At 48.5% G+C, this 25,609-nt stretch overlaps 1 protein-coding gene across 9 annotated transcripts in view; it reads left to right on the top strand.

The window, feature by feature from the left end:
- The window catches only part of Ctif (cap binding complex dependent translation initiation factor), a 271,536-nt gene that overhangs the window by 225,713 nt on the left and 20,214 nt on the right, over positions 1-25,609 (top strand). For all 9 annotated transcript variants that reach the window (XM_076555521.1, XM_015992666.3, XM_006973835.4 and 6 more), the window contains one exon: positions 4,094-4,249. In XM_076555521.1, the coding sequence (XP_076411636.1) occupies positions 4,094-4,249 (156 nt within the window). The remainder of the gene's footprint in view (positions 1-4,093; positions 4,250-25,609) is intronic.

Genomic DNA, 25,609 nt, shown 5'->3' with positions numbered 1-25,609 from the left:
TTTCCAAATGACAACAATTATCTCAATTTTTTTAATTAATAAGTTTGGATGAACTTACCTATTAAAGAATTATGACGTCAGAGACCTCCCTATAAGGGCAATTCTTTCATAACTTCATTTTGTTTCATGTCTTTTCATCTCTTCTGGCTTTGATCTCTTTCTTTTTTAGTAAGGTTTAATGATATTTATTTTTCTGAAACATTATTTATTTCACCGTGTTTTACAACTTAACATGGTCATAATTTTTGTCATGCCTTACCTCTTTCATATTTGTTTTCAATATTGAAATGTTTTCTAATTCTTCCTTCTTGCTTTTAGATGTAATTTCCTTTCTTATTTTCTAGTTAATTTCCAGTCTTATCTATATTGTGTTCTTTCCTGTATTTCTTTAGCTGGTGATGGTTTTCTGATTTTTTTGAGTTGAGTTTTTGGATAACTCTGCTAGAAATACAATGCAACCCACTCACATAATTTTAAATGTAATTATATGTTCTACTTAACCTAATATATCCAAAATGTTAGCATATACCCAACCTTTTTTTAAATTTTATGTGCATGTGCCTAAATGTGAATATGTCCATGTGGGTGAAGGTGCCCGTGAAGCTGAGAGATGCACTGGCTGGTTTATATGTCCACCAGACACAAGCTAGAGTCATCAGAGAAGAAGGAGCCTCAGTTGAGAAAAGGCCTCCATGAGATCCAGCTGAAAGGCATTTTCTCATTTACTGATCAAAGGGGAGGGCCCAGCCCATGGTAAATGGTGCCATCCTTCGATTGTTGGTCCTAGGCTCTATAAAAACATGGACTGAGCAAGTCATGGAAGCAAGTCAGTAAGCAGCACTCCTCCATGGTCTCTGCATCAGCTCCTGTGTCCAGGATCTTGCCCTGTTTGGGTTCCTGTCCTGACTTCCTTCAGTGATGAACAGCAATCCTGAAGTGTAAATCTAATTAATCCTTCTCTCCAACTTGCTTTTTTGGCTATGGTGTTTCATCGAAGCAATAGAAACCCTAAGACAAATTGATACCAGTGCAGTGGGGGTAATTGCTGTGACAGACCTGATCATGTTTTTTAGGGGATTATGGAAGGACTTTGGAACTTGGGGCTAGAAGAGCCATTGAGTATTGAGACCTCAGTGGGATGTTCTGTGGGAGCTTGGAAGATAAGAATGTTGAGAGCAGTGCAGAAGATGGAGGCCTGGCTTGTGAAGTTTCAGAGGGAAGTTTAAAGACTATTGGGGTTATTATTTTGAATTAAGATCCTGTGGTTCTGGTTAGCTGGGGCTGAAGAATCAGCTGTAATTAACAAGACATCAGAACTACTAAAGAGAAACGTTTATGTTACTGAGACAATTGATGCTGGTCAGCTGGAGTTAGCAGTGATTAAGAAGAGACCAGAATCCTGGGGGCTGGAAAGATGGCTCAGAAGTTAAGAGCACTGGCTGCTCTTCCTAGAGGTCTTGAATTCAATTCCCAGCAACCACATGGTGGCTCACAATTATCTGTAATGAGATCAGATCCCCTTTTCTGGCCTGCAGGCATACATGCAGATAGAACACTTAAATCTTTTTAAAAAGAGAGAAAAACAAAGACAGAGAGAGAGAGACCAGCATCACTGAGGTGAAATCTTCTGGGAAGTGTTTCTTGAGAGCCCAGAGAAACACTGTGTTCCAGAGGCGGCCAAGGTTGTACCTCATATTGGCAGCTGGACTTGGTAATGTGTAAGCGTCACCCAGGTGGTACTGGTTTTGAAGACATGAAGGGGTCATGGAGAGCAGCTGAGGCTTGGCACTGTGAGAATCCAGGAAAGGCCATTGGTGAAGGTGCAGTCTAGCGGCAGCAAGGGAGCCCAACATTTTGGAGATACCACTACCATGGATGACCACCAAGAACAGCAACAGATGTGGAACGGAGCCAGCTGGGGCCTAGACAAGCTGTGTGTGCTGTAGAGGGCAGAGCCAGAGAAGTGACCCAAGCCCCTTGGAGGAGCCCAGAACATTGTGAGTGGATCTCTCACATTAGACGGAATTGTTTTGCCTTGATTGTGCCCTGATTTTTCTTCTTGAAGTAAGAACATATTTTACTGGAGACCACAGTTGAGAGACTTGGATTTTAAAAGAGATCGGTTACTAAGATTTTAATGTGCTAGAATTTGTAAAGACTGTGGGACTTTTAAAATTATTTGTGTTCTCAACGTGCAATCTTGGGGATGAAAAAGAAAGGAAGGTCATGGGTTAATATGACATGTTTGTGTGTCAAGTTAACGAGGGGTCAGTTGTACTGACGAGTTTTCTATGTCAACTTGCCACAAGCTAGAGTCATCAGAGAGGAAGGAGCCTCAGCTGAGGACCATCAGTTGAAGTATTCTTCAAGGCATACTTTTACTTGTATTTCTCTGATAATCAAGCTGAGGAAGAGTAATGACATGAAATCCTTACGGTATAAATTAGGAAGTGATGTTTGCTTTCCAGTCTTTGGTTCCCGTCTCACAGTCTTAACCAGTCTTTCTTAATTTAATTTTGTATTATTAGCTAACTACTACTATAAAATTACCATTTAGGTTGCATTAAAAAATTAGAATTGAGCCAAAATGAATTTTAAAAATAAAAATTAAATATCTTCTCTTCCAAAAAGTATTCCTGGCTTTTGATTCACTCTTTAAAAACAACCTTTTACTGACTTATTTTGTCTTAACTTCATTAAGTCTGCCTGGTTTCAATTTCAGTTTCACCTTCCTGTCCTCCTCTACCTTGATTTCCCTCAGAACTGAGGCATATATTTTGTTGGCTGAAATACCCATTCAAGAAAGGTTTAATTTTTTACTTTTAATAAAATGGTATAAATTGTACCGATTCAACCATCCCAACTGTGCCACTTGCCAATGTAAAATGTTAAGTACACCTTGTTGTGCAAGAACTCTCTACAACTTTTTCATCTCACACAGCTGAGACTCCTGTGTCAGCTATTGACTCCCTGTGTCTCCCTCCCCAGCACTTGGCAATTTCTGCTCTTCTGCCCATTCCAGTCCCTCACCTGACTGTCCTAGGCCCTTGTCTGCATCTCAGACTCCTAGGCTTCACCCAGGCTCTAATGTTCAGTTGTGAATACTCTTACTTCTGAGCTCCCATAGTCACTTTTCTAGAATCTTCTGATGGCGATTGACCGATCTCGCTTGTGCCAATAGCTCAGGGTGAATGCGCTTTACCCTAGCTGTTTGTATACTACCTGGCACCTAGCACAATAATATTAAGATGGATGGATGGATGGATGGATGGATGGATGGATGGATGGATGGATGGATGATGGATGGATGGATGGATGGATGGATGGATGGATGGATGATGGATGGGTGAATGCAGACTTTAGATTTTCCTGTAGCATGGACAAGATGGCTCAACACTTGCCATGAAAGCCTGATGACCTGAGTTTGATCCCCCCAAACCCATGTTTTGCAGAGAACTGACTCTGCACAGTTGTCCTCTGACCTCCACACTGTGGCACCCACACCCACATCAAGCACACACACAGATAGATAGATAGATAGATAGATAGATAGATAGATAGATAGATAGATAGATAGATAGATAACATTTCCCTATTATCTGCCAGGGTAGTTGTGGGCAGGAGGCTGAAATGGGCCTCAGTGGTGGACTGCTGATCTGTGAGAACGAGCAGCATCCTCCATAACTCCCTGGGAGGATGATGATGATTTGAGAGTCAAAGGAGACGATTTCAACAATTGAACTGGGAGGTAATGAATCTGAGAAAGGTGTCATTGCCTACCCCTTCCAGCATACATACACCTCGAACACCACCATACCTTCCCAGTCTGTAGTCTTGGGATCTTCCAGGCAAGGCTGAGGGACATCTGGGAAGGAGGAAGGTAACCAAGGCTGAGCAACTCTCAGAGGAAGAAAAGCCAAGCCCCAGCCCAGGGTAACCAGAAGTGTGATGCCATGGATACAAGGCAGGGTCGCTTCTGTCCTCATTTGAACACAGGACCAGCTCTTGGACCATAGGTGCTGTGGTCCAGCTGGTGTTGCCTGGACCCCTCCCAGCCCCGGTGAGGCTGACGTGGTCTCTTGTGCCTCTGCAGAAGGACTTCACTGTGCGCGAGGAGCTTCAGCGACAGGATGTGGAGCGCTGGCTGGGCTTCATCACCTTCCTGTGCGAGGTGTTCGGCACCATGCGGAGCAGCACCGGCGAGCCCTTCCGAGTGCTGGTGTGCCCCATCTACACGTGCCTCAGGGAGGTAAGAGCAAAGGCCCGGGCCTCCTTCCTGCCCTGCCCACCTGCCACTACTCCTGGGAGCTCAACCCAGGTACACCAGAGAAAAAACACAAGAAAGCAATGAAGTTGAATGACATCTAAAAGAAAAAGTATCCTTTGTAAAGGAGAGAGAATTCCCCCATGCTTCCACTTCATGCATAAAGAGATAAGTTTCAACTAAGACTTCAGTAATTCCTAATCTAGAATTTAGTAGAAGAGGGTTAGGGTGGTGTGTCAATGAATGGGTCTTTGGACTGAGTTGGTTTATCACTGATTTTTGTTGTTGTTGTTTTGCTTCTTGTTTTTCGAGACAGGGTTTCTCTGTGCAACATTTCTGGCTGTCCTGGTGCTCTCTTTGTAGCCCAGGCTGGCCTCGAACTCACTAAGGTCCTCCTGCCTCTGCCTCCCAAGTGCTGAGATTAAAGGCATGTGCCACCACCGCCAGGCCTGATTTTTTTTTTTTTTTTTTTTTTTAATGTTTTGCTTCTAGAGTTGGTCTTAAAATAGTAAATAGGGGCTGGTGTGATGGGTCAAAGAATAGCAGCACCTACTGCTCGTTCAGAAGACGCAGGTTCGATTCCAAGCACCCATGTGGGGCACTTCATAACCGCTTGTAACTCCAATTCCAGGGAATCAACACCCTCTTCTGGCCCCTGTGGCCATTGCCCACATGTGGTACACATAAACTCATATATACATATAAAAATAAAATCTTTAAAATAATAAGAGAAGTTGAGAGACTTTGGAGAAGGAAGCTTGGGGGGTGCTTGCTCTTCCAGATAAGAAAAGCTCACTTTATAAGGTCATGGTAGGCCAGGCAGTGGCGGTGCACACCTTTAATCCCAGCACTAGGGAGGCAGAGCCAGGTGGATCTTTGTGAGTTCGAGGCCAGCCTGGTCTACAGAGCGAGATCCAGGAAAGGCGCAAAGCTATACAGAGAAACCCTGTCTCGAAAAACCAAAAAAATAAGGTCACAGTGGCCGTTTGGGGGATAGAAGACAGAAATGGACAGAAATGGACAGCGGGAGGCCAGCTGGAAGCTCAATGGTGAGGAAACAATCCACTTGCCACTAGGAGGGAGCAAGCTGAGGGCGGGGCTCTGGCATCCTTAAGATTAGCCATTCAGATTGGCTGATAGGAGCTGGAAAGGGGGAGGATGGGACGGAACCCCCATTTACCAGCCCCATGACTGTGTTCGCTGGAGTATGAGTTTCAGGAAGAGAATCGTCATGGGAATGAGAGCCAGGAAAATGGGTCACTTGTTGAGTCTCCTTAAAGGCTGTCGTGAGGACGGTGGGCAGAAGGAGCCAAAGCTCCCCAAGAGGTCACATGGGAAGTAAGGAAATTGTTTCCGTCGGGCATCGATGTGCATCTGGTGCTCGAGGCTGGAAACGGGTGGTATCACCCAGGAAGAGGGGGCAAATGGGGGTGGGAGGTATATAGGAGGTAGAAGAGGAGTGGCCGGGAGGGAGGGGGCAATGTCTCCAGAAAGTTCCAGAAGAGTAAATGAAAAGCATCCTGGCATCCTCCAATAGGAGCTGGTACCAGCCCCCAGCATCCTCCAATAGGAGCTGGTACCAGCCCTAACTCCGCCCATCCCTGTCCTCTCCCGCCCTGGCACCAGGACACAGGGAAGGACAGTGTCTGGAGAACCAAAGGACCTGGACTGAGAAGTGGCAAGAAAGGGGGCGGGGGACGAGGGGGGAGTCGTGAGCCTCTGGCAGAGAGGAAGGCGGTGTAGGGCAGGTTCTTCCGAGCATCTCCTGGGGAAAGCTGCAGAGAAAATGGACGGAAAGGAAAAGAGCAGAGCCAAGAGGCATGCTTGTGTTTTTGAATAAACTATAATTAGCAAATTGAGCAAAAGGAGGGTGTGCTTGTGTCGGGGAGCACTCCTTTAGGGGACGACGATGTGCCCATCCCAGCCTAAAGCAGAGCACACATCGCCCTTGGGTCACCTTTAAACCCGCAGCATTGAGCCACCCCATGTTGGCAGTCTCTGTTTCTTTATGACGATGCTTCTTCACTTTAGAGATGCCTCACTCGTTCAATCCGTGGCCTCTCCTGACTTGATCTTACTCTTCAGGGTCTCGGTTCAATGTGCAGTGCCAAGAGGAGCCGCAGCCTGGGCTTTTGTGTCCCTTGCAGAGAGTGGAAGGCAGACAGCCTTCTCAGAGGATGGGGTCTGGGAGCGCCCGTTCCGATCTTGTCCACATGGCCGTGTGCCCCAGTGAGCCGTCTCAAGATAAGGAGTGGTGCTGTTCCAGGGCAGTGACCTGAATTGCCCAATTCTTTCTGCGTGACCTGGGCCCCTCCCCCTGCTGTTACCGTCACCTGCTCCCCCAGCAGGAAACAGGCCTGTAGGGAGTGCTGGCCCTGGCTGCTGGGAGATTTTTCACACCACCTAAGGTGCTGCAAACTTTGTGGTGTGAGATCCGGAAGGTGCCAGGAGGTCTGCGCAGACAAGGAGCGGGCGACCTTCCTAATGCACACTTGTTTGATGAGTCAAGTACTTGGGGGGTGGGGGGGGACGGACACATTTCGACAAACACAGAATCACATTGTGCTCATGGTAATCTTGAATAGTAAGTAAACCATCTATGCCTTTCGGTGTTTGTAAAAGAAGAAATCAGCTACTCCCCCCACCCACCCACTCCCCAGGACTGGGATCAAGCTACCCCACCGCTTGCATTCCCATTCGCCTGTTTTTTTGAGCCTGTGCCCTCCTGGGGAAGAGAGATCCTGCTCTGGGCTCTCGTTGACTGCAAAAAGGCTTTCGCCGTACTTTTCGTTAGTTCCTCTTGCATGGCTGTGATAGACAGAATGCCTGACAGGAAATAATTAAGGGAGGAAAGATTTGGCTTCATGGTGTCAAGAGTCATGTCCATGATTAGGTGGGCTCATACACCTGAGCAGAACCATGGTGGCTGGGGCGTCTGGTGCGTCTGGTGGAGAACAGGAAGCAGAGAGCGAGACCAGAAGCGGTGGAGGATAACCCCTACCCCCAGTATCAAACTTCTTCCAGCCCTGCCCGTTAGAGCGTCCAGGCTTTCCCCTAAATAGCACCAGCAGCCCAGGACTAAGCTTTCAAAACAGGAGCCTAGGGGGACATTTCAGATTGAAACCAGAAGGCACTGTTTTTCTAATGGGTTAGAAAGAAGAGCACTGCATGCAGAGAGGGTTGTGTACGCTAGGGCAGCTAGGATGGAACATAGGTGTGCCTGGAGGACCCACTGGGCACCGGGACTCCAAGAGAGCTGTGTCCTTCAGGCTTGGGACCGAAGCATATGCCAGATCTTAAAGGGAGTCTGAGCAGAATCCCTGCTCGGAAACATCCAGCCAATCTCTGCCAAGGCTTGGCCTGGAGATCCTGAACTCTCCATCCAAGGATCTTTCCAAAAAAGTACCCTCAGATGCGGCCTTAAGAAAAAAAATGAAGCCTTGAAAAGGTGAATTCTGAAGATTCAGCTGCCCCCTAACCTGCCTTATCTCACATACTCATACCCAAGCTTGAGCAGCAGCCCCAGAGCGAGTGCGGCCAGGTGGAGGGAGTTTCTAAAGCCACATTTGCTATTGCTACCTATCCCGTGCTGGGAAGGCATAGGCTTTCCTTTGGGGCCATGCAGATGGCTGTAGCACCTGTCCTTCCTATCCAAATGTTTAAGTCTAACTTAACTGGGAGAAATCATTTAAAAGGAGGAGAAATTGATTTTTGGTCCATGGTTTTAAAAGGTTCCAGCCATGGTCATCTGGCCCCATTGTTTGAAGGTCTGTGGTGAGCCAGAAACATCATGGAGGGAGAGCATGGGCAAGGAGACCTGCTCACCTTGTGGCAGCAGGAAGCAGAGAGAGAGGAAGTAAGGGGGCGGGGCCAAAGATGGAGATGTTCTTATTGGTGTCTTCATGTGTGTCTCCCTGCCTTCTGTTCACGCCCTGTATTTGCTTAGCATGATCTTTTTGACTTATTTTTCTTGGGCTTCCCTGGGGAGACGGCTCTGTGGGTAAAGCACTTGTCCTGCAAATGTGGGGACTGGAGTTCGGATTCCTCGCGCCCGTTTCAAAGCAGATGTGGCACAACTGTAGTCCCAGTGCTGGGGAGACAGAGCTGGGCTCATCCCTGGGGCCAGCGGGTTAGCAAGAGATCCTGCCTCAGTTAATAAAGTGGAAGGTGATCAAGAAAGACCCTAACATCAACTTCTGACCTCCAAATACAGACTCACATGCATGGGAGCACACACACATACAGGCATGCACAACACACAGATGTATACACACACACAGAAAGAAGTCATCAATGTTGTCGTGCTAACGCTTGGCTGGAGATCTACCGCCTTAACAGATTAAGGATAAATATCATGATGTTGTCTATACATACAACACTGTATAGCGGATCCCGAGAACTCATTTATCTGTGTAACTGCTGGTTTTTTACTCACTGATAACGAATCACTGCCCACTTCACAATCCCTCCAGCCTTTGGAAATCATTGCCCTGTTCTCCGACTCAATGACTGACTATTTTAGATTCCCGAGGAATTAGCGTGGTTTCTGCTGCTGTCATACCAGATGCTGACTGTTCTATCTTAAAAAGGAAGATTTATGTAGCTTACAGTTTTTGGAGGCTACAAGTCCAAACACCATAGTTCCAGCTCTGCCCACTGTGTCACATCATGGCGGATGTCATCATGGCAAAAGATCGCAGAGATAGAAAGCCAAGGAGAGATGCAGATGTCAGGTTTGTCCTCTGACTGACTGTAACAACTGGAGAGCTCGATCCACAGCATTCCCTGCTTTGGGGGGTGGTGACCACCCCCAGTGATCTGATTTCTTCTCCCGATACCCACCCTTCTGAGAGGTTCTCTATGCCAACTCCCAACACTGCCACGCTGAGGACCAAGCTTCCAACACATAAACTCTTAGAGACAAACCACCTCCAAACCACAGCACCTCATACAAGTGGAACCGTTCGGTGATTATCCTCCTTGGCCAGATTGCTTCACTTAGTATGACGTCCCTCAGGCTCATCCACATGGCTAGTATTGTGGGGTTTGCCTCTTTTAAACACTGGATGAATGTTCTCTTCTGCATACACACCACGTTTCCCTCACCCACGCATGCAGGCACTGATGGCCATTCCGGTTGTTTTTCACATTGGTTCTTGTGACCAGTACTGCAGTGAAAATGGGAGTGAGTGCAGAGAGGTGTAGAGGTCATGATTTCGGCTCATCTGCATAAATCCCAGAAATGATTCTGCTTTACGATTGGCTGAGGATCCTGGGTACAGTTTCCCACGGCCTTGTCTTCCATCCCCGTCATCACTGGTCAGGGGTTCCCAGTTGGCTGCAGCCTCCCCAGCTCCTCCTGGCTCATTTTGTGATAATCGCCACCTGAGTATCAGATGATAGTTCATTGTGGTTTGAACTGGCATTTCCCTAAGGACTAATGATGTTGAGCATCTCCTCATACATCCCCTTATACATGGCTTCTTAGATGAAACGTCTATTCAAACCCTTAGCCTACTTTCTGGCCATGTCCCTAGGTTTTCTGCCATTGAGTCCTAGGAATGCCTTAGATCAGAAGTTCTCAACCTGGGGGTCAAACGACCCTTTCACGGGGGTCACCTAAGACCATCGGAAAACACTCATATTTACATTACAGTTCATAACAGTAGCAAAATTACAGTTATGAAGTAGCCATGGAAGTAATTTTATGGTTGGGGTCGCCACAGCACGAGGAACTGTATTAAAGGGTCACGGCGCTAGGAAGGCTGAGAAACACTGCCTTAGCTGTTTTGGGCATCACCACCTTATTTGATGTATGGTTTACGATATTGCCTCCCGTACCATGGGTTTTCTTGCACTCTGTGGATCATTTCCTTTCCTGTGCGGCAGCTTTTGGGTTTTACGTAGGTCTGCTTGACTGTTTCTGCTTTCCTTGACTCTACCTTATGGGGTCATATTCCAAACTCACTGCCCAGGGTCAAGCATTTTTTTTACTGTGTTTTCTAATAGTTTTATAGTTTCAAAGTCTTGTGTGTAAGTGTTTAATGTATGCTGTTATTCATGTATAGTGAGGTAGGGTCCAGTCTCATTCTCCTGAATATGGGTTTTCCCAGCACCACTTACTGAAGAGACTATCTTTCCCCTTTGTTGAGGATCAGTTGGTATGTAGCTTTATTCCCAGCGTCCCTATTTTGTTCCATAAAAGTCTAGAAGTCTGTTTTTATGCCAGTACCATGCTGTTTGGGCTACTATGGCTTTGTAATATATTCTGAAGTCAGGGACTGTGATGCCTTCAATTTTATCTTCTGCTTAAGATTGCCTTGGTTATTTGAGATGTTTTGTGGTTCCAATTGAATTTCAGAATTTTGTATTATTTCTGCAAAATTGGGTGATTGTGATTCTTAAATGGATTGCATTGAACCTTTGTAGCGGCTTTGGTTGGTGTAGACATTTTCACAATACTGAACCTTCCAAGATCAGAAACAATACAAGGATGCACACTGGTCCTAGAAGTTACCAGGAGAAATCAATAGGAGAAAGAAAGAAAGGGCATCTGAGTCCAAAAGGAAGAAGCAAAACTATCTGGATTTACAGATAACATGATCTTACATATAATAAAACATTCAGTGAGGCATGGTGGCTCCAGCTAGTGATGTTAGTACTGGCTAGGCCAAATCAGCGGGGTCATGAGTTGGGACAGCCCAGACTGTACAGCAAGACTGAATCAAAAAGTTCTAAAGATAGCCTTCAAAAAACTGTTACAAGGCAGGTATTGGGGCACATGCCATTAGTCCCAGAATTCAAGAGACAGAGGCAGGTGGCTCTCTGTGAGTTTGAGGCCAGCCTGATCAACATAGCAAATTCCAGGCCAGCCAAAGCTGTATGGCTAGACCTTGTCTCAAGATAAATAAATTAATGAAATAAACAAATTCAATAAAGACACAAGATCAAATAGGAAAAGCACTTGCATTTCTACATACTAATAATGAACTCTCCAGGAAGGAAACTAGGAAAACGGTCCCATTTATAATCACATTAAAAAGAACCAAATGCTTTGAATAAGCTTAACTAACAAAGTAAAGGACTTAGACCCTGAGAACTATGAAACATCGTGAAAAGATCCCAGAAGACACACATTGCAAGGTACCCTGTGAGCTCTCTCGGCACTCCCAGAATACCACCATCTCTCCAGGTCCTCAACCAGACTGAGGGCTCCACACGCAGGAAGTTCCGGTGACGGACCGAGCTGGAGCATGGGCATTCCCATGGCAGCTGGCTTCTCTGGGCCATCCTGGCAGACTCTGGGTCTGGCTGGCCCTGCACCCTCCATTTATAACCCTTCAGGGCTCACCATTTGCCTCTCCAGTCACCTCCTAGCCCCAGGGGCATCTTTTCTAGTCCCTTGCACGACTGTTAAATGCTTCTCTCTGGGCCCGTTACTTGAAGAGCTTTGTTGGAAATTCTTGTGGCGGGGGAATTTTTCAGCCAAGCTTTGTGCCTTCCTCTCTCCACTTCCTTTCATCCTTTCTTCCTCCCTCCCACCCCCGAACATCCTACCTTCCCTCTCCAGTCCACTGCTCTCCCAGCCCATCTCTACTGGTAACTCACCTCCTGCCCTCTTCAGAACCCTACAGCCATAGACATAAGTCAGGAGTGGAGCAGAGGAGGAGTTGGGAGTGGGGGGCAGTGTTTTCTGCCAGGAATCTTTCATACCTCTGTACTACCTTCCAGCTCCTACCAGTCTCCCCCTCCACCTGCCCCTCTTTGCTTTTCCTGTGGAAAGTGGCTTTGAAGGGTCTGCCTGTGAAGAGAGCCCCCCCCCCCGACCCCCAGACCCAGCAAGCTGCAAGCTCGGCTGCTAGAGGAGGCAGACAGGCACACCGGGAGAACCTAGGCCAGCATGTCAGGCTTGTCGGGAAATGAAAAAATGAAACTACACCGTGCAACAATGAGCGAGAGACTTTTTGAACCTTGTGCGTGAGCGTGCATTCAATGGCTCACATTGTTTTGGCTCCAGGGAAATCTGACCTCGGAAAAGGCTGAGATGAAGTGGGTGTGGGTAGAAGGACTAGGCTACGCAGGATATTCTTCATGGGCACCTTGCCAGGACCATTCCTGAGTTCCCCAAAGCAGGGGATGGGACTGCTTGGCAGCCTAGCCGGGGCCAGAAGAAGCCCAAGGTAGGCTGTGCTCTGGGCTCCCCTCAGGGAGGGGAGATTTATTGGCTGGAGCCATGGGAAATGATCTTCACCCTGCGCCTCTGGAAGTTTTGCAAAATTGCTAATTCCCAAATCGGCCCTTGCCCCTCTCCCTCACCCCGTAAACCAAACTTCCTGGGGATGGGGTTGGGCTGTGGGGATGGAGGCTTTCCAAGTTGATTCTGGTCTGTGGCCATGGTCAAGTAAGAGGCGCCTTCACATCCCAGGTGCATTTAGTGAGCAACTACTGACCAGCCAAAAGCATTGTGGGAGTGCCTGGCCTTAGTTGCTGAGACCCAAGTTCAAATCTCAGCAGCTGAAGTTCCTGGCTGTGGAGTTCTAGTCTATCAGCTTCCAGACCCTCAAGATTCTTTCATGTAGCATGAGAATGTTCTGGGTTGGCCTGAAGACTTCAAGTAAGCCAGACATTCATGAAAAGCAAGTGGCATGTGGAAACTATACTGTGACCTGTCATAATGTGTTGCTATGGTGCAGATTGTGTCTCAGGCATGATTCAAGAGAAGTAGCTTACCTCAAGAGGCCGCTAAGGGAGACCATGTTCCTAACTGGGCGTCCAAGGTCCCTGGAGTCACATGTGATACCCCTGCCAGACATACTGTCCCATTGTATTTTCGTGGGCAAATTTGCATTCTTTCTAGTTCTTGCTAACGCCCTACCTCCATGGTGAAGGACTCCATGATGAATTTGACCTCAAATTCATGATCCCCTGCCTCCATCTCCAGGGTGCTGGGATTAGAGGCATGTGCCACCAAGCCTGGCAGTTTGCAGTTCTTATAGCATACTGGAGAGCTGCCCAAGGCTGTCGGCATTCACTCTCTGGACTTGTCCACTGGCATGTTGTAGTAATGGCTAGCAACCTCTTCCCAGTGACTTCAAAGCATTTCGTTCTTCCATTGCTATCTAGAGGCTAAGTCTTACCTGTCACAGACTTGTGGGAGTCTATGCTCTTTCTTGATTTTTGTTGTTGTTTGTTTGTTTATGGCAGGGTCTCATGTAGCCCAGGCTGGCCTCTAACTCACTATGTAGCTAAGAATGACCTTATACCCTTGATCCTCCCGCTTCCACCACTCAAGCACTGGGGTGGCGGGCGTGTACCACCACCACTCCATGCCGTCTTCATGCACGAAGCAGTGCTTTAGTCTGACTGCCAAGGCTTCCTGTTAGCCCTAGGAAGAAGCACTGTTGTGATCCCCACCCCCTTCCAATGTGGCCGCCACACCTGCAGAAATTACATAGCCCGGAACCCCCATGGTGGGTTGCGAACTGGGTGAGGACAGGGAAGAGAGGGTAGCTGTGGAGCCGGGAACCGCTGGGGACAAAGGAGCCTCCCACCAGCACCCTCTGGTTTATGCAAGATGATGTCCAAGAATTTCTAAAAGCTGTAAGTCTCGTAGCAACACCAGAAAGGAGGCGTTGTGTATTCGTTCAACTACCAACAAGAAAAATGCTACTTCCTTGTTGGACTAAAATGCACTGAGACAACAAAGTCCCCTAAACTTGGAGCCAGAGGACCCCAGGGAACTCGAACACTGTGGGAAACGGTGTTACAAATGGTGCGGTGGGGGGAAGCTAAGGAAGGGAATGGTGGAGCCCTGGGGCCATCTTAACAGAGAGAGAGTGGGTCCTAGGGCCTCGCTGTCATGAAAAGTATTTGTACTGTCACAGTTGAACAGGGCATGGAAGGAGGAAATAGGGCCTGGAGAACCAGGAGACTTTCTCCTCTTTCACCCCTAATCTGAGGTTCAGAATCCCAGCGGAATGTTCCTCTGAGCATGCAGGCCAGGTACCCAAGCCCTGAGTCCTTGGTTTAGCATCAGAATCCCAGCAGGCTCCAAGACTTTCGCTGTAAATACCTGGGCTTAACCCTTCCTGGAACCCTGCTGAAGTAACCCCCACATGTTTAGTCCCCTCCCCACCCACCGTTCCCCTCCTCTGCTTGGCACACATAGATAGCCAAGTCACTCATGGTATGACATTGACCTGTGCAGAACATCCCCCACCCCCACCCCACCAAACAAACACACATCCACACACAGAGGCAGTGCCTTTGAGGTGGCCTCAAAACGAAATAGGAGTCTCCTCCCCAGCCCACCAGCCTTTCCAGCGTCTCTCCACCCCCACCCCCACCCCCACCCCATAACTGTTCTGGGCTTCCTTAGCCAGCCGGAGCACGCTGAAATGTGAAATTTAAAGCCAGCGTTCCCCCTTAGCAACCATGGTAACACGGGAGCCGATAGAGAGCCTGCCTGCAGTTAGAGGAATACCAGCTTCCACCAGACACTGGTTCCCAGAGGGAGGGAAACCAGTCCCACTCCGGGACCATTTTTACATAGCCTCGCACTTCAGAGATGGCCAGCACACTCCAAGTGCAGCGTGGATGCAAGAGGCTGTCACGGGAGGCTTCTGGAAAGTGGCGTGAGGCAGCTGTGGGCACGTTCTCTGAAACAGAATGCCTGTGGCTCCGTGGAGAATGAACAAACCCTATGACGGGTATCTCGATGGGGGAATTTTCCTAATTGCACCAACTCTTGGGCATTTTTAAGCCCAGTTGAGTGGCAGAGCCCTTGGGACCCTTGCCCTTCCAGGTCCTTTCTAGAGAGTTCTCAGCTCCGTATCACCTAGCTGGAAGATGACTTGGTCTTTCTTCCCTTTGTGAAAAACAATAAAGGCTCACATGGGGAAGAGAGACCTGGAGTGGTTAAAACTTTTCCACTCACAATCAGGAGAAGCCCTGCATCTCATACCCAGTTCTGGGCGCGCTGCAAGTCTCCATTACTGGCCTCAGTGTTCTCTTTTCTGTAGGAGGTATTGGCCTTGAGATGAAGCAGGGACGGGGTATCAGGACCAGGTATCGGCTCACCCAGCCTCTAGCCCGAGCTCCACCCACCCCGCCCCCCATCTCCGGGACATCCTCTCCAGCCCTCCCTCTCCTGCTCCTCCCAGCCTTTTGTCTCCTGGGGCCATGCCTTGTAATTTGAAAAATATTCTAACTTGGTAATTAATGTCTGAACTTCAAGAGCACCCCCATCCCGCTTCTGCGGAGCCAGCTGAAAGCGGGCCAAGATGAGGACGTACGTAGATGTGGAGAAGCTAAAAAGAGGTGTGGATTTTTCTGGATGGTCCCTTAGCTTAGCTGGACTGTAAGGGTGGGAATGTAGCTTGCTAGAATGTGGGTACAAGACACAGGCATTCAGAGATACATGTACTTGATACATGGTCTTGAATCTGTCTCAACTTGTAAGTTTTGGGGTGTAGTTTAAACCACACATGGATCACACACACACACACACACACACACACACACACACACACACACACACACACACACCTTTGCCATTTCCCAGTAGGCTAATGGCAGAGAGACAGAAGAATAAGAAAAGAAGGGGGAGGGGAGGGAGGGGGGAGAGAGAACAAGCAAACAAAGTTTAAAAAAATAATGAGGGGGACTGAAAGGAGGGGGAAGTTGTCATGAGTCTATTATGTTAGAAACCTATATGGATATGTTTGTGACTTTCCAAATTATTAAATTATTTATTAAATTGAATAAAACATACTGATTAGCTACACTATTGGCTACAATTTGCCACATAGTTCTGGTTTCACTTAATTAGCCATTAGCAATGTTAGGTTTTTACTTTTTTTTAATTTTTATAGATTTACTTATTATACGTCATGTTTATGAATGTTTTGACTGCACGCATGTATGTGTACACCATGCATGCCTGTTGGATTTCCTGGAACTGGGGTTACAGACGGTTGTGAGCTACCATGTGGGTGCTGGGAATCAAACCCAGGTCCTCTGCAAAAAACAAGTGCCCTTCTTCACCGCCGAGAAAGATGGCGGGCAGTTCAGCCAGGAACGGTCAAAACCTGAGTTCAGAGGACTTGGGGCTCAGAGCTATTCAGCCTCAGAGATGTCAGATGTGGGTCCCAGTGACAGGCCTCGTCCAAGCCCAGTTTAAAATAGGCTGAATGATGGGGTCAGAAGAACCTGCACTCAAGCTGGACCCCAGGGCAGGAGCCCTTAGCTGTGGTAATTCTCCTGAAGGAGGCTTGTAGTGGGCGACACTGTAGTAACTCGTCAGTGTCCTGGGCACATTGCCGGATTCAGTTCCCCTTCTGTATCTCAGGTGAAGGGGTGGTCCTCAGGGTCATTGACAAGCTGCTGTGCTTGTGTTTCCAGTGTCAATTTAATACAGTTCTGTGACATTATTGATGGGCACAAGCTAACCCTTGTTAGTTTGTACTTCTTGGTCTTTGGCAAGTGGTAGTTTTTTATTTGTGTCAACAGGATGTGGAGTCATTCTTTCTTGGCACCTATCACCAAAATGGAGTAACTCAAGTCAGGGTTGTTGCTTTATAAGATGGAGTCAGTGTAGGCTGGGGCACAGCCCGAAGGAACGCTGTTGTTTCATAGAACACAGTGACCTGGAGTGGGCCCAGCCGGTCCTCAGAGGCAGGGAAGCTGGCCCTTATGCTAAGCCTGAAGCACAGAGGACAGTATACGACCTGTGATGCTCCAGGCTTGCACTAGCTCTGCAGACTCACGGTTCACAGTCAACCTGAGCTGATGCCACTCCACTGTGTCATCCCCACCATGGGACAGGAACCACATTGGGAACACGTGTCCTCCTTGGAGAGAGACCCAGGAACCATCCCTCCTCCTCTCTGTTGACTTAGACCCAGCTAGAATCCAGGTCCTTTTGGTTAGGTCTGGGTCAGTGAGGCACAAGGCTGTGACTTCTAGGCCCGTGCCAAGCCCTAGAAGAGGGAGCCTCAAGGAGCAGCCTGTTCTTGGCAAGAGGGGCGCATACAAAGAGGGTGGACTTGAAGTTGACTCACTCTAGCAGCTTGCCTTTGCTGGCCTTCAGGGTCCTTGTCAGGCACAGAATTAAATGCATGTAACGTAGTAGGTTTGCTAGTTACAAACAGGCTCTCTCTCTCTCTCTCTCTCTCTCTCTCTCTCTCTCTCTCTCTCTCTCTCTCTCTCTCTCTAGTGCTCCTTGTCTGAGGGATACCCCACCTCTGAAAAGTGAAGATGGGAAATAAGGGGTCCCTTTAGTTGTGCAAAACCAAGTGTTCCTTAGTAAGAAGAACTAAGATGAAGGAAGCCAATAAGTAGGTCTCAGGGCCTTTGCACATGCTTCTCTCATGCAGTGTCCTGCTCTCCAGATGCTCTGGTCTCTGTTTAGCTTTCTGTTCCTCGGAAGGGTCCTGGCTACACTCGTCACATCCAGCTGGCTACCTGTCACTGTCCTCAGCTTGCATCTCTCTCTGCACCGCCCTGACAGTATCTGGTGTTACCTTAGGTTTTCTTTTGTTTGCTTTCTACCGTGGGAACTCTAGAGACAGGAAATGTGTCTATTCATAGCTGGGTCCCCAGTGGTGCCTGACCTACGGTAGGTACTCGATAAATACTCATTGAAGAAACTAACGAAATAGCATGTCTAGACTGAGCAAACAGAAGACAATGGTCAGCCTTTCCCAAAGGAACCTGAGGAAGCTTCCCAGAAAAGAAATGCAGAATCCTTAGAGAGGCGAAGTGAGATGCATGGTGGGCTGGCTGCAAGCGGTTCTTAGAGAGGAGCCCAGGACCCTGAGGAAGAGAAAGATGAAACTCGGAAGTAGACTGCGCCCACCCGGCAGTGAACCAGGGCAAAGGAGCCCAGCTGTCTGTACTCAGGCCTGCATCTGGCTCCATTTAGCTGGCCTTTTCTCAACTCTAGTCCACTAAACTTCCTGGGAGATGGGAGATTTAATTCATCTGCCCAAAGTCTGGATCCCATGAGCCAGGATCATTAGGAAAGAACACAGGAGTTCCAATAGAGCTTCCAGGCATCTTCAGGGAGGAATCCCCCCCCCCTTTGGGCGGTGGGGGTGGGCATTGAGTAACCACCTGCTGTGTGTCAGCTGGATGATCCAGAGGCGCCTCAAGCACCACCCCTGTATTCCCACCATAAAGAGGAATGAGAGGGAGTACCCCAGGCTCAAGAGGCCCCCTTAGAGGTCAAGGGTGAAGGAGGGTAAAGCAGGGAGGTGGGAGGATGGAGAGGTTGGTAGAGATCGCCACAGTGGCAAACACAGACAACCTGAGAAGCATTGCAGCTCTTATCAATCCCACAGAATCTCAGCTATGGAGCCAGATCCAGTGGGGAAGCCACATCTGCAATTTTCTGTTTTCTATTAGCCACATATAAAGCCCCACCCCCAAAGCGGAGGCAGGTAAAATTTTATATTATCAATGGTATCCAAATAATCAGAATTTCAACATGATGTAACCGGTGGTGGCGCACGCCTTTAATCCCAGCACTCGGGAGGCAGAGGCAGGCGGATCTCTGTGAATTCCAGGCCAGCCTGGGGTACAGAGTAAGTTCCAGGAAAGGCACAAGGCTACACAGAGAAACCCTGTCTCAAAAAAAAAAAAAAAAGTTACCAATGAATTTTGTTTGTTTGTTTATCTGTTTATTTATTTATTGCTGTCGTTGTCTTTTTCTTTTTTGAGACTAGCCCAGGCTAGTTTCAAACTCTCTATGCTCCTACCTCAGCCTGAGTGCTGGGCTCAGTTCAGCAATCAATAGTTTTGTTAATCTTTGTGTGTGCGTGTGTGAACTAAGTCTTTGAAACCTAGTGTGTATTTTACTGTGCAGGCACTGCTCAGTTGGGGTCAAGCACCTTCTAAGTGCTCAAACCACACGTGGCCGGTGGCTGTGGTACTGGCCGGCACAGGTATGGAGCTGGCTAGCTCCTGGAATCATCAGGCTCTTGGAAGAGTTTTGGACACTAAAAGTCACAAAAGTACTCTCTGCTGCTTCCCTCTCTCTCTCGGCACACAGCAGAAAAGGAGGAAGCAGTAATAGCTGAACCCCAAGGCTCACAGCCAGCTCCGGGGGCGGCAGAGGGGGCTGCAAAAAGCAATCCTCCAACCCCTGATGGACAAAGTGGGAAGAAAATATAGGAAGGGAGAAGGACCCTGGCTGGGGTGAGAGACACTTCATGAGAGGGCTCAGAGCAGAACCCACAGTGGCTCCCTACGACGCCCCCTACGGAGAAGGCACAATTGGCACATTCTTCCACTGCCCTCTTGATTACTTGGGGCCACCATTTCTGTAATTAAGACCTTCTCCCTTGCTCAGAGGTATTAAAACATAGAAGTATTTGCTGAATCTGGTTTCCCAGGGTTGAAAGCTAGACTTAGGAAATGCAAACACTCTGTGGAAACACAAACACGCAGGCTGTAACTAATTCTCCTCAAATCAAGGCTGAAGCCCTGCTTAGAACAATTAGTCCAGAGACTAGACCTGTAGGTACAAGTTCCCTTTTGGCTCACAGTACTTCGCCCAGAGCGGCATATGACCAGTCCTCGGGGCTGGGGACAGGAAGGGAAGGAATTGGTCTGCTGCTTTGAGTCTGGGCTGGCCTGCGTTCCGCTTGGTTTGGAAATGGTAGTCAGAGGAGGTTTTGAGGTGTGGGGAAGGGCAGGGAGGATGTGGTTTGGGCAAGGGGAGTCCAGAGGCTTCCCTGGGCTTGGCCCAGTGCCATGGGAAGTCTCAGAAACTCTGCCGGCCACACTGAAGTGCCTTGCCTGGCTGGAGCTGAGGGCGTGGCCAAGGATTAGCTGACTGGAAAGCAATTAGATGAGGTGCGGCTGGGGAAATACCTGGAATCCCAGGGCCAGAGTCAAGACTTGCTTGGCTAACTCTGTAAGCAGGAGGCCTTGCAGGGGGGGGTAGAGGGGTGGACAGGGGTGTCTGGGGAATAATGGTGGCCTCTTGCTGATGGGAAGAAGTGGATTTTAATGTGGGGGGCCAGGGGAGCCTTCAGCACTCTGAGAAAGAAGCCTTTTCCCTTGAAGGCCATTGCTAAATGCCTCGCCCACTGTTCATACTCCTGCTCAGACCCATGGATTTTCCTGTCATAGCCATGTGGTCTTAGGGGTCGGGGGTATGAAGTGACCTTTCCAGGGATGTTCGCATTGGGGAAGGAGAGGGAGAAAAGCGGGTACCCCTGAAGGAAAAGGGTGGTCAAAGCTGTTTGAAAGGGGTAGGGAATGTCATTAGCCCCGTTACCCAGAAAAACCTCACATGAATTAAAGCTTGCCTGGCTGCCTGAATCCTGTCCTCTGGGCAGGGCAGGGGACTTCCATCCAAGGCCCCTACTCTACAAGTGAAATTTCAGGTGTGCATATAGGCGTCATTAGGTCTTGATTGCTTAATAGAAGCCTTCAAGATCACCGTCAGCACGGCCACGTGCAGAAGGCCAAGGGTTGCTCAGTGCAGAGCCGGGCTCCCTGGGTTTCAGAAAGCTGCTAGTGGCCATTTTCCTTCCTCTCCTGCTCTTCCTTCCTCTCCCCTCTCTTCTCCTTCCCACAGATCAGCCAACCAACAGAGCATATTGAACACTAGACCATATATATAGTAAATGCATTGTAGACTTCGTGGGCCAATGGGCAAAACCAAGTCCAACCGTAGCCCTGTGCCTTGCCATACAAGCAGCAACTTCCCTGGAGGCTCCAGAGCAGCTTGAGCCGTGCCTGTGCTTCCTAAGACCTCACTGACGGACACTGACATCCGAACTGGGTATAATCCGTATGTGTCGCAGCACTGTCTTTTGAAGGAGGAGCACTTTCAAGTTCTTCCCTACCGTCTAAAACCATGAAACCTGTCCTTAGCTCACGAGCTGTGAAAAACAAGCCTTGGCCAGATCTGCTTGGTGGCTGTAGTTTACCGACCCTGATCTAGATCTGTGTTTCTCAACCGGGAAATCCCCATTCAGGAGTTTTTTTTTTTGCTACACATTGAAGTGAGAATCGCTGTCACAGGGAGAATTTACAGGTTCCCAGGCATGCAGATGCTGTAGCAAGAAGGACCTCGACCTGGTGCCACAATCCAGTCCAGCCTCCACCCCTGTCCCTTAGATGATAAAGCTAAGACCCGGGTGACAAAACTGTGTATGGCTCCTTCTCCCCCTGGGATGCAGAGCTAGACTTTTTTTTTTTTAAATCTGTTTCTAGCTACTCTCAGAGATCTGCCCTGCCAGCTCACACTACCCAGAGCTCTCTATCTGAGACACAGGAAGTGTGTATGTGTCCCCTGGAGTCCCAAGTATGGCAGGGCTCTGGTGAGTCATTTCCCACAAGTGAAGCTGGGTACACTGAACTGTCTTCATGAGAAACTCTAACCAGCTGTGGGGATCTGCAGGGCAGAACCCAGAGGGAAGCCGAAAGTGCCCTCTGGGAGGAGGGCAATAGAGTAAAGAAAGGGACATCAGATGGTTAGACTAGCAGGATTTGAAGATCCCACACTATCGGTGTTAGCTGGGACCTGGGGCAAGTTCCGTTTCATCAGTAAAGAGGGGCAAAGCCCTGGTACCTGCCTAGCTCGTGCAGGAACGAGAAATCCAACTTGCCAAGTATCTGACACATGGTAGAGAATGTTATTGTATCTTTATCTTGATCATCCAGGCTGATGGTCCCTTAACCATTTAGTTGCCCATAAGGGCATATGATCTTCCCAGTGACAGAGGAGGCCATTACTGTGTTGGCGACCCTATGGAGCAGTCGCCCTCTATGCTGCTGAAGCGTTCCCACTGATGATTTAGTGTGAGAAGGTGTTACACCCACGTACTGGGTACTCCAGTGTGGCCCTCAGGTTCTGGGAACCCACTAAATTTGGATACGAACATCTGTGAACCTGGGTGTATACATTTTTCTGGGAGAGGTAGCTAGTTTTCCATCAATCTTCAGAGGGTTCAGTGTTGCCAAGAAAGTCAGGCATGGGGCTGAGTGGTGTAGCGTGGTGGTCGAACACCTGTTTCACATGTACAACACCTGGCTTCCATTCCCAGCGTGAAAAACAAAAAACCTCCAACTCCGTAGTGAGTTGCGAGGCACTGGCGTCAAGCCCTCCCCGCCATGTGTCCTGGAGCGCATTAGAGATGTCTCATTCAGATCTGAATTTCTGTCATCAGCCAGAAATACTGGGACTAAAACCCCTTCCTTGCTCCACCAATCCCCGTAATCTGACGATGCTCCAGGAAGAAAACACCTCGGCAGAATAGCCCAGAACAGGTGCGGCTGGCAAAGCTGCTGCCAGGCCAGCCACTGGCCACCACAGTCCCCAGCATCCCTGTGCTTACCCCGGGTGTACTATAGAGCTGGGGTTTCCAAACGCTCCAGCCTCAGCAGGCGGCAGTGGCCTCGGGGAAGGGTTCCTTGACTCGAAGGGCGACTCTGGTTCTATTTCTTGACCTGGCATTCTCTTTACGGAAATACATCCAAACACTTAGAATTTGGGCACATTTTTGCATGTGTTACATTTAAATAAAAAGTCTTCTCAAAGATGTCCAGCTGAGAAAAGTTAAAAGGAGTTATAAAACCACCCCTTTGCAGACTCTCTATGTAATTTCACTACCAAGTTAGCACAGAGCTGAAGAGAGTCGTTTATACATAAACGCAAATAATAGTGTAAGACTTTAAAATAATCCTAAAGCCAGATTTAAGTGTCTCTCTTCCCATCCCAAGCTGCTGTCTAAGTCTGCTTGCATAGCCTCGGCTGGCTTTAATTCCCTTACGAGCCCACAGACTGACCAGGCTGCCTGATTGATGGCTCCGGTGGATCTGCCTGGGTCCCACCTCATTTGGGTCATCTGTCCACCGGGGTGATGGCCCCAACTCCGGGGTACCAGACCTCTCCTCCTCCTCCTAGGGTCCTCTCATAAGTCTGTCTTATCTCCTATATCCCTCTGTGGTAATTTGTTCGTATCCGTGAGTTCAAGGGGAGAAACCCGCCCTTAATGCGGGGCCCTGCCCCACGCTTCCCTGCGCTCCTCTGTAGAGCTAGGACTTTGAACGGAGCCCCTTACATGCTGTCTCCCTGGGTGGCTTCTGCCCGACCAAGCCCACAAACAGCATAGTCCTTGATAAGTCCAACATATGTGTTAAACTTCCAGTATCTGAAAATCCATAGTACTCCAATTTCCTAGACGTTTTGTATACCTCTAAGAAGCCACAGCTGGAAAATTCCATGCTATGAAACTTTATTTCATGCACCAAATTATTTTAAATGCTATATAGAATTATCTTCAGGCTGTGCATCTATATGGTATATATGAGACATAAATGAATCTCATGTTTAGACTTGGGTCCCATCCCCAAGATAACTCAGGGGTATGAAATATTCAAAAATTGGAAGGAGGAGAAGGAGAAAAAGAAAAGAAAAAACTCAGACATCCAAAATACATTTGACCCCAAACATTTTGGATAAGGGATACTTACTTGTATTTACCAATGCCACGGGACTGTTTTCGGCTCAGCTGTCATCTCTCAAAAGCAGCTACAGATGATACTCTCTAGACTTTCTCATTGCTATCATCATTACTGTTTTGAGACTCACTACATAGCCTAGGCTGGACTTGAACTAGCAACCCTCCTGCTTCACCGTCCTGAGGACTATGTCACCATGCCTGCCTTATGAATAAAATGGAAATGAATGAGCATGACTACCCCTGCACAATTTTTTATGGGCGCTGAAATTTGAGTTTCATATAATTTTTTTACAGTGTAGTCAAATGCATTTTCCTCAGCTATTTAAAAATGTGAAAGCTGGGCTGGAGAGATGGTATAGTGGTTAAGAGCACTAGCTGCTCTTTTAAAGAACCCATCCCATGTTCGATTCCCAGCACCCACATGGCAGCTCACAACTGTCTGTAATTCTAGTTCCAGGGGATCTGACACCCTCACAAAGACACACATGCAGACAAGACACCAAGGCACATAAAAAAAAAATAAGAAGGAAAAAAAAAGGAAGAAGAACGCATTAAAAAAATGTGAAAGCCATTCTTAGCTCTGTAGACCAAATGCCCATATGAAAAGCAGAGTACAGAATGGCACAGGGGTGCTGGGTATTACTTCATGTGCAGCTATGGTTCTCAGCTATGAGTATTTGGCAAGGTCTAGATGTAATCGGGGCTTGTCACTACTAAGAGTTTCTGGTGGTATCTGGTGAATAGAAGTTGAGATGCTATGGAGCATTCTATTCTGCACAAGAAGCCACCACAACAGCGAATGTTACGACACAAATGCCAGTCACCTATGGCTGAGCACCCCTTGGTCTAAATGACCCGTAGGCTGAGGGCCTCTAGTTCCCTGTAGGTTCCTTTATGCCGGGGCTTCCCTTTGCTTCTCCAGCCAGGACCGCTCCTGAACTCCACCCTCCCACAGCCCGGTCAGATCCTCCCTCCAGACAGCTTCACTGGTGGTCCATGGGGCCCCTGCCCATGGATTTTGCTCAGGCGAGGCAGGCATTCTCCCTAACTCCTCCCTCCTGCTCCTCAAAGGACTCTCACTTCCCAACTGTCCCCCAACATGGAGATGAAGAGAAATAAAGTCGATTGTTGTGTCTCCCTGAAGCTACTGTCCTTTTCCTGGTCACGTCTGAAGCACGGGCATAGGCAAGCAGAGTGTACATACTCGTGGGTGCACCCTGAGATCACCTCCTCGGAGCCAAGGGCACACAGTGCAGTATGGGAGACTTGACAAGAGACTGGACTATGGCCAAGGGATGGGCAGCCGTAGCTGCAGTGGTTCGGGGCGCGGCGGGGGGTACCATCCCAGGAGCTATTCAGGATCAAACCACGCAACCCCAGATCTGTGCTGCCAGACCTGTGCCCATCTATCTCCCTAACCCTGCACCCTGGCCTGTCCACAGACCCCCTCTGACTTCTAACGCCTGATGGACCCACCTCGGCACCTCTTTGCAGGGACGGGCCACCTTCTAAGCCCAAAGCTGCGTCTGACTCTCACCCTGTCCCCTCCTGAACCTGCCAGATCCCAGGGGCTGTGGACGACTTTTGCTACTATCCTGAATCTGGTCACTTTATTTTCTCCCTGTGGCTCAGCTAGGCTATTGTACCTCCTGCCTGAGTTACTAACCAGTGTTCTAACCACACCTCCATCCTCCACCCCTCACCCCCTGTTTCCATCTCCTCTGCCCACACTGTAGACCACTGGTGTGAGGGAAGCCTCCCTGTCTAGAAAACTCTTTTCTTCATTCTTTTCTACACTTTCCCTGCTCTCCCCAGAAAGGGCTCTCCCTGGGAAGGCTTGTCTGAGCCTCCTCCTCCACACGGG

The sequence above is a fragment of the Peromyscus maniculatus genome, chromosome 19 (genome assembly GCF_049852395.1).
Source record: "Peromyscus maniculatus bairdii isolate BWxNUB_F1_BW_parent chromosome 19, HU_Pman_BW_mat_3.1, whole genome shotgun sequence".
Taxonomy (NCBI): domain Eukaryota; kingdom Metazoa; phylum Chordata; class Mammalia; order Rodentia; family Cricetidae; genus Peromyscus; species Peromyscus maniculatus.
The sequence above is the reverse complement of the archived record's forward strand: the minus strand, read 5'-3'. Positions and strand labels throughout refer to the sequence as shown.